General features: G+C 40.7%; 2 protein-coding genes across 7 annotated transcripts in view; one reads left to right on the forward strand and one right to left on the reverse strand.

Annotated features, from left to right (window-relative positions):
- The window catches only part of jmjd6 (jumonji domain containing 6, arginine demethylase and lysine hydroxylase), a 12,074-nt gene extending 1,261 nt beyond the window's left edge, over positions 1-10,813 (reverse strand). The window contains exons 1-7 of one of the 6 annotated variants that reach the window (XR_012397049.1): positions 10,391-10,813; positions 6,540-6,928; positions 5,292-5,578; positions 3,544-3,679; positions 2,841-2,979; positions 502-969; positions 1-324 (exon numbers count right to left, since the gene is read on the reverse strand). The exon at positions 1-324 is cut by the window's left edge and continues 104 nt beyond it. Coding sequence is in view for 1 of the 6 variants with exons in the window: in NM_170761.3 (NP_739567.3) it covers positions 838-969; positions 2,841-2,979; positions 3,544-3,679; positions 5,292-5,578; positions 6,540-6,928; positions 10,391-10,519 (1,212 nt within the window). In the remaining 5 variants the exon portion in view is untranslated. Of the gene's footprint in view, positions 970-2,069; positions 2,227-2,341; positions 2,980-3,543; positions 3,680-5,291; positions 5,579-6,539; positions 6,929-10,390 lie in introns of those variants that run through there. The other 5 variants (XR_012397048.1, XR_012397051.1, NM_170761.3 and 2 more) reach the window with 5 other exon arrangements.
- mettl23 (methyltransferase 23, arginine) overlaps positions 10,384-12,500 on the forward strand; it is a 3,823-nt gene continuing 1,706 nt past the window's right edge. Inside the window, exons 1-2 of the mRNA NM_001328039.1 lie at positions 10,384-11,162; positions 11,244-11,348. Of these exons, the coding sequence (NP_001314968.1) occupies positions 11,073-11,162; positions 11,244-11,348 (195 nt within the window). The 5' untranslated portion in view covers positions 10,384-11,072. The remainder of the gene's footprint in view (positions 11,163-11,243; positions 11,349-12,500) is intronic.

Consider the following 12,500-nt stretch of genomic DNA (forward strand, 5'->3'; position numbering starts at 1 on the left):
TCTACGGTAGTGATTAATAGCAGACGGCGCTCTAGGCTAGTTTTTAACCAGCAGACTGCGCTCTAGGCTAGTTTTGAAACAGCAGGCGGCGCTCTAGGGTAGTTTTAAGAGCAGATGGTGCTCTAGGCTAGTTTTCAACAGCAGACGGCGCTCTAGGCTAGTTTTTTAAATCAGCAAATGGCGCTCTAGGCAATGTTTAATCAGCAGATGGCCCTCTAGGCTAGTTTCTAAATCAGCAGACGATGCTCTAGGGTAGTTTTTAAATTGGCAGACGACATTCTGGGCTTGTTATAAAAGATAGCTAGTGCCATTTGTTCATAAAAACTAGCCTAGAGCGCCATCTGCTGTTCAAAACTAGCCTAGAGCGTTGTCTATTGATTTAAAAACTAGCCTAGAGCGCCACCTGCTGTTAAAACTAGCCCAGAGCATAGTCTGCTGCTAAAAACTGGCTTAAAGCGCCATCTGCTGTTCAAAACTAACCTAAAGCGCCATCTATTGTACAAAACTAAGCTCATAATAAATTTGTGAGAGAACAGAGATGCATTTTGAAAATCTCAGAATCAATTTCTTATACAACTTTGCGCCACAGCTCAACCGTATAGTCTCACATTTCACCAGAAATCTGAACATAACCCCTGTGAAATCCACAAACAGCGTCTCGTTTTGATCAATGATCTTGGCACTGGGACCGGAGGACACACCATACTCGCCGTCCAGAGCCTGACATCTGCAAAGGCAACAACAAAAAAGACGATTTCCCCCTCATCCTCCCATTCATGCGATGCTCCTCCCGCAAGCACACTTCTTGGTATACTTAGTTCAGGTTCCTCAGTTTTGTCACCGGGATGAACTGCGCTCTTTGCTGGCGCAGTCGTCCTGGCTTGTGATGTCACCGTTCCCCATCATGCCTCCTGTTCTCCTCTTCTTTCTGCGGTGGGTCATGGCGTCGCCCTCAGAGCCCGAGTCAGCCTGCAGGACAAAATATAGAACAGTCAACAATGCAAAGCTGGCAAAAACAAAACTAGCAGAAGGATGCATAGACTAATCTACACATTATTCAGCCACAAGATGGCGCCAAACAGTAAGAACCACGATGAGACAGACAAACACATACAAATGACTGGATGAAAGTATATAAAAGTAAAGGTGATTCTCAGTTCTTAGAGGAGTCTGTGTTATTTAGCGGTTATTATCTAGGAATAACATGCCTTAACCGACCAATCAGAATCAAGTATTTGATTAACTAAAGGGCTTTATTCTGCGAAAACAACCACCTGGATGTACTTTATCCTACTTATTACGTTGATGTTTGCAACACAATATAAAAATAGACACAGTGTTATGAGCTGTAATGGTTTACTCATTCTTTAATTAAAAGCAGAGCTGACAGAAATGAAAACGGTTAAATGGGGCAAACATGTAACCTACATATTCAGTCACAAGATGGCACCAAACAGTCAAAAAGAGTGAAAACAGACACGCATAAAAATATGGATGTGATCATATTCACTGAAGGCCAAGAGAATCTGAAGTTCTCAGATGAGTCCGTGTTATTTAGAGGTTGTTATCTAGGAATAACATACCTTGGAGAGTTCCAACTGACCAATCAGAATCAAGCATCTCAGATAGCCGTGTAATATTGCTATTAGAAAATGAAGCCCACCCAAGGTGGCGACAAGGCCGCAATGAGAAGCAGAGTGGCTGTTACATCCAAGGTGTGCATTAATGTCTAATAATTCAATGGCTTAGAGTAGACTTGCCCAAAATCTGTTCTGGGGGTCCGGTGTCCTGCATATTTTAGTTCCAACCCCAATTAAACACACCCAAACCAGCTAATCAAGCTCTTTCCAGGTATACTAGAAACTTCCAGGCAGGTGCGATGAAGGAAATTGGAGCTAAACTATGCAGGACACCGGCCCTCCAGGACTAAGTCAATTATTCGGATTATTCCGTGGTTCCCAGACCTAAAAACACACGTTTTAGACAATTTTGTCTGAACAAACCTATGAAATGCTTTACATGCCAGCCTAAAATTAGATGATGATGTAAATGCATTTAGTGGAGCACTTAAAAAGTGTTTAAATACAAAACAGCAGTGTTTACATAAATGGTCTATTATTAATTTATTCTTTGATCATGTTGCCTTAAGGCTGAATTATACTTCTACGTCAAGCGCACGCATATGCGGCGCTGATGCACAGAACTATGCCGTGGTTGTCGGCGTCGCTGACGTGCGCCTCTCAAAAAAATGTAACTAAACGTGGCAACGACGAGCAGCGCAAGCTCTGTGATTGGTCGGCTTTGTGGCGCTGACGAGTCTGGGCGGGACCGAGAGCCGTGCGACGGGCGCGAGCCTAATGGAGCGATTGTTTACAAGTGTGGAGTCCCGTGAAGGAGCTCCTGATGGAACGTTTTGTTTTGTGTTTACCTCATAGTTAAAGTTGTTGCACGTCCGCCGGTTCCTGCCTCAAAATGAGCGAGTTTGAGCCACTTGTACATCCCGGAAGCGTTCAGAAAGAACCAAACACAGGCGAAGAACTTGACACAGAGGAGCATTTACACCTCAATGCACACTAGCGTTTTGGAAGTGGTAATGCAGACCAACAGAGACAGCGCGCAGAAGTATAATTGCACAGCTACGCGCGTTGCATGCGCCGTTGGTTACGCCGGTCACTTGACGCAGAAGTATAAACCAGGCTTTAGCCTTATACCTTTTGTATGTGACGAATATAATGCGGTGTATACATGTTTATACATTTTCTATCTTTTTTAGTGTACTGTAATTTTAGTGTGTGTGTGTGTGTGTGTGTGTGTGTGTGTGTGTGTGTTTTCAAAAGGACCTCGGAGTCGCTGTCAGAGGAGCTGGAGGAGGAGGATGAGGACGAGTCGCTGGAGCTATCCGAGGCGATGCCTGTCGACTCCTGCAGATCCACTTTATCCGCTATAGCAGCAATATCAGGCCGTTCCTGCTTCAGGATCCTGACAAACACAGAGCATCCAGAATGAATGCACATTCCTGGATCAACTACAGCTTTAAGGATTTAGAACTGATACATGGCGTCAACAAAACAGCCAAATTATTTACCATTTAAAAGCTGCTTAACCCTTGTGAATTGTTCAAATTGACTCCCCTTTCGATATGTTGGGGGTTGTTTTTGCCTCACTGACTTCCATTATACTCACATTTTTTCGTTGCAAAGCCATGACATCTTAAAATCATGCATTCTTGATTGTCGCTGGTATTCCCAGCCCCCAAAATAAGGAAAGGGTAGTAAATTTGCAGAGTGTATTGTTGAGGTTTTTGAACATTTTCAAAGCATTTTCCCAAAATGTGTGTCAAAATAAGATTGGTCGCCAAAAATCGTCCTATTTGCTGAAACACAGAGGGAGTTGTGGACAAATTAAGCCTCAAAATCCCCCCAGAGTACAAGAAAACAACCCAACAGCACACAATATTTAAATTATTAAATTAAACCCCTAAAATAAAAAAAATAACACAAGTGATGGAAGATGAAGAAATCAGCGTATAGCAGAGGGTCTCACCGGTACCACTTTCTGGAGAGTTTGGGTCGGCCTCGCACCGTCTTATGCCACACAATGGGAAAATTGGTGGTGCTTGCAAAATTCTGGGTCACGGCAATGGTTGTGTCCAAGTTGAGGACGACATGCCACCATCCACCTGCAGACCACACCAAACAGCTCTTCTTAAAGGGGTCATATTACGCAAAAATCACCTTTATAAGGGGTTTAACACACAGCTGTGTGGTGACAATGTGTGAATAATCAGCTTCTAACAGTAAACATGAATTAATGTTAGTGTTTATAAATCACACTTGATAAAAACAGTCTGCAGAAACACTTCGATTGGCATTCTCCATTTGTATGATGTCATCAGAAGGGGGAAGCCCCGCCCAATAGTGCCCATCTCTCCATCTCATTAGCATAAACAGCAGCCCTAAGTGAGAAGCAGCCATCTGTCAATTAGCCGTTAAAGTGTTTGAGCTGCTGTAGATAATGTCAGCATAGACTAAGAGGATTATAGATGTGGCGTTTTAGATGAAGAACAAATGAACAGCAACAGGAGCCTGTTGCTAGGCAGGCACATTCTGACCAATCAAATGCTTTCTTGAATGCATGCCACCACCCTTTTAAAACACATCGCATTTGATGCGCTTAAGCTCAATCACTCTTACTTGCAAAGCTGTGAGAAAAAACAAAACCCTATTGGCCGTTTTTATTAAAGGGGAGGAGCTACTCCATGCCCAGTAGTGTTGCTTTCGTCAACCAAAACGATGACTAAATATCGCGGTCAACGAACCTTTATTACATGACAAAAACGAGATGAAAATGCTGGCCATGTGATGATGACTACAACTAAATTTACAATGCATTATTGTTAAAGGGGGAAAAAACGCAACTAAATACGATTTATAAACTAAAAACTACACTAAAATGTTTCTTTATTTTCATTGACTAAAACGAGACTAAATTAAATGCTATTATGTTATTTTGTTTAATCATGACCTTTTTTATATATAATTATTTTAAGGGGTTTTTGAACTCTTTTTCAATGAGGGAAACCATCAGCATAGGATCTTGAGCTGGGAATCGAACTTCTGCCGCCATGAGCACCGATACTTTATGTCAGCACACATAACCAGTAGGCTATTGGACATCACATTCTGTTCTGCAATAAGGTTGCAACTTTGTTTGAAACGGGTTTGTGCAAAAGAAAATGTTGATTTTGTCTTTACCACTAGATACTAATATATTATATTGACAGGGTTAAATATTATTGCAGTACTTAAAACATGACTAAAACTAATAAAATGTCAGATTCACACAAAGACTAGACTAAAACTACAGTTATATTAAACTAAAACAGAACTTAACTAAACAGGTCACCAAAAACAACCCTAATGCACTGCCCTGCCTTCATGGCTCAGCTGAGATTGCACTGGCAGCCTGTTACATTCCGTATTGATTTTAAAATATTGCTTCTCATCTATAAAGCTTATCTATCTAGCTCCTGTATCTAATCAATCTCGTCTCGCTAGAATCCCACTTGCGCTTCAAGATCTCAAAACTCAGGGCTCCTGGTAGTATCCAGAATAGCCAAGTCCACTAAAGGAGGTCGAGCCTTCTCAATTATGGCTCCTAAACTTTGGAATAGCCTTCCTGATAATGTCCGAGGCTCAGACACACTCTAAAAAGCACTATATAAATAAACGTGAATTGAATTGCATTGAAATATCGAATTTAGAGCACATTTAGAGGAGCATGCGACTGACCGGGCACGAACACGGTCTCTCCAGGGCGCTGCAGGATCTCCAGCGGCCTGAACTCGTCGGGCCAGGTGCTCTGCTGTGTGCGCGGGTAGATGACGTTGAACCAGGTGATGGCCTCGTCCTGCTGGTTTCCTCCCTCGTCCCGTGTCACCTTGATGAGCTCACGGGGTGTGTGTGTGGGGAAGAGACACCAGCGCTTGTGGCCCTGAACCAGAGCATTCCATGCACTCGTGCCCAGTGGGTCGATGTGGATGCCTGTCCCAGAGCGGGCCGGACCCATTACAAACCACCTGCAAGAAACACACATAGAGGACTCAGTTTCAGAAATTTGCAAGTTCTATGTCAGCTGTTCAAACTAGCTGAGAGCACCATCTGCTAAAAAACTAGCCTAGAGTGCAGTCTGCTGTTCAAAACTAGCCTAGAGCACCATCTTTTGTTCAAAACTAGCCAAGAGCACCATCTTCTATAAAAACTAGCCTAGAGCATCATCTGCAGTTCAAAACCAGCCTAGAGCGCCATCTGCTGTTAAACACTAGCCTAAAGCACCATCTGCTGTTAAAAACTAGCCTAGAGCGCCATCTGCTGTTTAAAACTAGCCTAGAGCACCATCTGCTGTTTAAAACTAGCCTAGAGCACCGTCTGATATAATAAACTAGCCTAGAGTGCCATCTGTAGTTTAAAACTAGCCTAGAGCGACGTCTGCGGTTCAAAACTAGCCTAGAGCGTAGACTATTGTTAAAAACTAGCCTAGAGCGCTATCTGCTGTTTAAAACTAGCCTAGAGCACCATCTGCTGTTTAAAATGAGCCTAGAGCGCCATCTGCTGTTATAAACTAGCCTAGAGCGCCATCTGCTGTTAAAAACTAGACTAGAGCGCCATCTGCTGTTAAAAACTAGCCTAGAGACACCATCTGCTGTTAAAAACTAGAGCGCCATCTGCTGTTAAAAACTACCCTAGAGCACCATATGTTGTTTAAAACTAGCCTTGAGCGCCATCTGTTGTTAAAAACTAGCCTCGAGCTCCATCTGCTGTTAAAACTAGCTTAGAGCAACATCTTCAACATTAAAACTAGTCTAGAGTGCTGCCTGTTCTTCAAACCAGCTTTACGATGCATTCTGAAATCCTCAGAGTCATTTTTTTTTTGTCACAGCACAACTAAATTTGTGTCCAGCTTCCATTTTTATTAAATCTGCAAGGCTAAATCTAAACAAGCGGACACCAAAACAAATAGAAGCCAGCATGCAGCAGTACCTGTACGGCGGGCGTCTCTTCTCTCCGGCGAACTGAAAGAGGTCGTCTCTGAAGAAAAGCGGCACCTGATAGTCCTCCAGTAGTTTTCGGCGTTTGGCGTGCTCCCCGAAACTGCTGTCGAAGATGTAGAGCGGACTGTCGTCGTGAGTCGACTCCAAATACTCAACGTAATACTTCATTTTCATCTTGACCGAGTAACCGTCGTTGTCCTCGCCGCACTTGAACTTCTGGTTGCGGTATTTGCGCTTGAGTCTCTCCAGGGTCCACTTTTCACGAGCGGGCCACGAGTCCTCGACGTTGAGCAAAACCACGGGTTTATAAGGCTTCTCAAAGCGCTGGATGAACTCCTCTGGACTGAGCCGCTGAACGTCCGCTCGCTCCACATTATCCTGCAAAAAAATATATAATAATAATAATAATTTAATAAAATCGTACACATAGCTTAGGAACGGTATAGTGCGGTTTGGAAAAGTCAAGGTTTCAAAACCATCAGAACTTTTCCAAACCGCAGTATACCTTAAAAACGGTTATCGTCCGATGCCTAGAGTGCAGTGGCTGGTATTTAATGACATGATAGTATTTAAATGTTTCTGTCGTAAACCAAATTGCTCATCACTGGAATCTTGTCACACTGCGTGTTGTTAGGACACGGTGTATGTATAGTTTGCTTATTTTACCCATTAAAGTAACTTTTTTTGCAGCTTTGGTCAATATCGTGAGAATACCGTATACTAGTGCTCATTGATACTGAAACAATATGTAATATTGTTGTTAAATACGATGATAACGATGTTTCTTAACGATCGACTCATTATCTGTTCCGAGTGTGCCTCAAAGAGGTGAGTGGGCTTGACAAACCACCTGTAGGAAACACACTCTTTCATCTTTCTGTCGCTATAGCAGTAGTAAGTAGTAAGGATCCGATCCCGATACTGTGCTGTTTTGTTTGTTGTCGTTTTTTTTTTTAAACCTAATACAGTTTTTACAGTCCTAGTGCTCAAATAATAAAAAAATCTGTACTAGGCTACCACTATTGACCCTAATCGTTGGTAAAAAATAACCTTCCTTTTAGCAAAGCGTGATATCTTCCAGCAGATTTTGAGTAGACTAAACTAAACTGAGGCCAGTTTTACTTAAAAGTTTCTCTCGCCTAAATTCGCTACGAGTGAGATCGAGAAACTGAAAGCATGTCTGAAAAATTATTTCTTGTCCGAAAAATTCTTCTTAAAACTAATTTTGTTTGATATAACTTGTTATTTTAATGTATTTTTGTTGGTCAGTTATCTACAAAATAAACTAGAATATTTAAGTTCAAAACAAGGTCCGCTCGTGCTTCAGCGCACAAACTGACAAACAGGTCTGTTAAATAAAATATTAATATATATATATAAAATGACAGAGAAATATTCGCAGTTTCAGAGTAGCCTATATTAGGCTAAATAATTTTCTGTTAATGACAATCCATATTGCGCCCGCTAGTTTCACTTGTATTAATTGAATTAACTACTTTGACAACAATAGCCGCATTTCCACTATCGGGCCAGTGCAAGCCAGGGCTTTTATCGGGCCGGGCCAATCGCCCGGGAGGTTGAGTAATGAGGCCGAAATCAAGTCACAAAACCTGCCCATTTCAGCGGGAATCAGGCAGATAAAGCACATCATGGAATCATCACGAAACGAAACCATTAAAATGAAGACAACCGAAACAAACAAATGACACGTTACTGTACAGCAGTACATTATATGCTGTGTTTTTAATATGGTGTAAAGATTATTATGCGTTATTGAAACATCAAGGGGGACGCAGCAAAGAACGTCACTATAAATTAAAACTGCTTTATTATTTTATGCAACAGCCTTACATTTAAAAGGGAAACATAAGGGTGATTAAAAAGACCCCAGACTATAATGCTAGATGTTTTCTTTCCCTTATTTATTTATTTGTTTGCTTGGCGCATGTAGCCTCATGTGCCATCAGAAAACTGCCCGCCTCTCCTTTCACTCCGCCCCGAAGCCCCAGCTGGCCCTCCTTGGCCCAAGGTATTCGGCGGGCCGAAAAAGGCCGGCCGCTGGCCCCAAGAAAGCCCCGCTTTGGCCCGATTAGGCCCCGGAAGTGACAGTGGAAACGCGACTGGCCTTGGCTCACCCTGGCTCGCTCGCTTTAGGCGCGATAGTGGAAACGCGGCTATTGAGCCAGGCTTTACAAACTAATAGCAGCACATAACATATTTACATCGAAAGAATGAACTCAGTTGGAAGGATGAGAGAACAAACTCTTTATGAGAATAATTTTGCGGAGCGGTGCAAACTAACAGGAACAAATAGTCTTGGAGAAGGATTTTCGTGTTGTCATGAACGCGACACGCAGTTTGAATTGTGAATGAATAGAGAATTACTGACAAGCACAGCAGAGGGAATCGCTGAACTGAACATGAATTTAACCACGTGAATATTCATCTGTGCGTCACATTAAACTGTGGAATGGCTTCAGAACATTTGGGATATGCAAGGCATACATGACAACTTTCCAGTGCCTTGTAATAGGCTACCTTCGTGCCTTTTGTTGGCTTGTTAATTTCACCGAATATAGCGCACGCGAAAGATCAGATTTGGATTGGTACCAGCTGGCCGATACCAGATCAAGCATAAATGTGCGATAAATGAACCGATATCCGATCCAGGTGCATCCCTACAACATATTATCCTCTTCTCTTGAAGACTTAAATCTAGGCCTGTCACAATATCGTTTTTATGTAGTTATTGCACTAAAATATATTGCGATAAACTATTTTATTGTCATTTTAGGACCATTTAATGGCACTCATATAATGCCAGAATGACAATATAACATCATCATGATGCAAAGCCACTCTTCCAAAGAACACATATTTCATAGAGATGGAGATATTGCACGATCAGCTAAAATGCTGCTAGAATTGGTTGTGTATGGGCGATATACATTACATCAGAAGAAATGATTACGCTCCTGTCCATGTGTTGATAAGTCGATATATTGATTATTGTGTCAGGCCTACTTAAAACATCTCTCTATAAAAATCTACTAATATATAAATAAGCTATCATTACAAGTTAATTAGATGTGTGAGTGTTTGTATGAACAATTATTACTGTTATGGCGAGCAAGTTTTTGATATAAAACTATACAAAACTACAAACAGTGGCTATAACATGGTAATCTACACTGTAAATCAACATTATTTTAGCTGATTTGGTATTAAAGCACCCATACTCAACTAAGTAGAAGAAATAACACCATTAAAGGGTTTTAACTCAGTATTTACTCACTCTCAGATGATTAAAAACCTTTTAAGGAGTTTCTTTTCTCTGTTAAACACAAATGAATATATTTTGATGAAAGCTGAAAACTTGTAACCATTGACCTCCATACTTACTCCTATGAAGGTCAATGATGAATTATAGGTTTTCAGCTTTCTTCGAAATATCTTCTTTTGTGTTCATCAAGAAACTCATACAGGTGTGGAAGTAAAGGGTGAATAAATGATCATTTTAATTGATGGGTGAACTAACCTTTATGTTACTGTACATATTACATTACGCTCTTCTTTTTAACACTTAAAACATCACTCTCTTATATTTGTTAAGTTAAACACTATAACACAACTGAAGAAGCAATAAACTTTACTAGTGTCTCTTTGGACCCTCGGTAGTGTGCACTGTGTACGTGCGCTGATCCGCGTAGACTCGTGAACGCGCAATCTGTTCACATGCGCGTGAACTTACATCAACAAACCAAACTACAACGACAGGCGTCGGTGGGCGAGTATATCGTGCTGTTTTTAATCTCACATGTTAATAAACCGCGCTATTACCTTCACGCTCCTGTGCGACAGGTCGAAGCTCTTGCAGTATTCGTGTTTGGTCCAGTCGCTTGAGTCCTTCAGCTCGGGTCGGGCGCTCCGTTTCGCTTCTTTGATCCGTTTCTTGCTTTTATGGTTCATTCTTCGCCGTTTCGACGCGTTTTGTCTTTTGCGCGACGCCTTTTAGCTTCGCGTGCTATTGCTAACTGTGCTGTAGTGAAAGTCTATGGAGTCTGGAGACGCTAGTCAGTCACTGGAGGCCTTTGTAGATGTGTGTGCGGCTCTTTAGCCGCAGACTAGACTGTACGCGGTACCGGAATTAAGTTGTATTTATTTCAGAAGACGGAGGTGGTTGCTATACTGAAGGCTTGATAATAAACTAAAGTTAGATAACCTGGCGGCAGCAAGCTTATTTCACGCCTTATGGCGCAATCTAACTGTGTGTTGCTAGCGTCCCGCCCTTTTAGAGCTTCTAGGAATATGATTGGCTGGCCGTTTTACTGTGTACTGTCGGTTTGAACGCCGATTGGCTGTTCGGTGTACGAGTCACTGTCATGTAAACTAAAAGCGAATAGATCATCAATAAAGAAGGAGACCGCCTAAATCAACTAGTGTGATTGGTTAAATGACTGTAACGTCCGAAATTGATTTATATAGCTGAACTATGACAACAGTATTAAGTTAAAACGACGCAATGAGTGAGTTATCTCAAACGCTGATAGTAAAAACATTTACTTTTGAGGGAAGTGGAAACACTCGGTCATTAACTGTGTCTGTTCCTGAGGTAACTAATAGTTGCAGCAAAGTTGTAATACTTTATATTGTAATTTGTGAAGTCAGTCAGTAAATATTGTTTCTAATTTAGGTTCTTGATCCTCAATATGGCATGTACGTTTGGCCCAGTGCGGTGGTTCTTTCACAGTATGTGTGGATGGCGAGAGAAGAACTACAAAACAAGATGGTTCTTGAGGTGATTAAACTACATCCTAATCACTTGAAGGTCATAAAAATACTATAATATCAAGATATTAATTAAGATATTTTAAAAAGTGAGTAAACCTGTTACTTTTAAAGTGATAAGTTGACTTTATAAAGTGAGTAAACCTGTTGCTTTTAAAGCGATTAGTCGACTTTACTTTATAAAGTGAGTAAACCTGTTGCTTTTAAAGCGATTAGTCGACTTTACTTTATAAAGTGAGTAAATCTGTTGCTTTTAAAGCGATTAATCGACTTTACTTTATAAAAGTGAGTAAACCTGTTGCTTTTAAAGCGATTAGTCGACTTTACTTTATAAAGTGAGTAAACCTGTTGCTTTTAAAGCGATTAGTCGACTTAACTTTATAAAGTGAGTAAACCTGTTGCTTTTAAAGCGATTAGTCGACTTTACTTTATAAAGTGAGTAAACCTGTTGCTTTTAAAGCGATTAGTTGACTTTACTTTATAAAGTGAGTAAATCTGTTGCTTTTAAAGCGATTAATCGACTTTACTTTATAAAAGTGAGTAAATCTGTTGCTTTTAAAGCGATTAATCGACTTTACTTTATAAAAGTGAGTAAACCTGTTGCTTTTAAAGCGATTAGTCGACTTTACTTTATAAAGTGAGTATACCTGTTGCTTTTAAAGCGATTAGTCGACTTTACTTTATAAAGTGAGTAAACCTGTTGCTTTTAAAGCGATTAGTCGACTTTACTTTATAAACTGAGTAAACCTGTTGCCTTTAAAGCGATTAGTCGACTTTACTTTATAAAGTGAGTAAACCTGTTGCTTTTAAAGCGATTAGTCGACTTTACTTTATAAAGTGAGTAAACCTGTTGCTTTTAAAGCGATTAGTCGACTTTACTTTATAAAGTGAGTAAACCTGTTGCTTCTAAAGCGATTAGTCGACTTTACTTTATAAAAGTGAGTAAACCTGTTGCTTTTAAAGCGATTAGTCGACTTTACTTTATAAAGTGAGTAAACCTGTTGCTTTTAAAGCGATTAGTCGACTTTACTTTATAAAGTGAGTAAACCTGTTGCTTTTAAAGCGATTAGTCGACTTTACTTTATAAAGTGAGTAAACCTGTTGCTTCTAAAGCGATTAGTCGACTTTACTTTATAAAAGTGAGTAAACCTGTTGCTTTTAA

The sequence above is a fragment of the Danio rerio genome, chromosome 3 (assembly GCF_049306965.1).
Source record: "Danio rerio strain Tuebingen ecotype United States chromosome 3, GRCz12tu, whole genome shotgun sequence".
Lineage (NCBI taxonomy): Eukaryota > Metazoa > Chordata > Actinopteri > Cypriniformes > Danionidae > Danio > Danio rerio.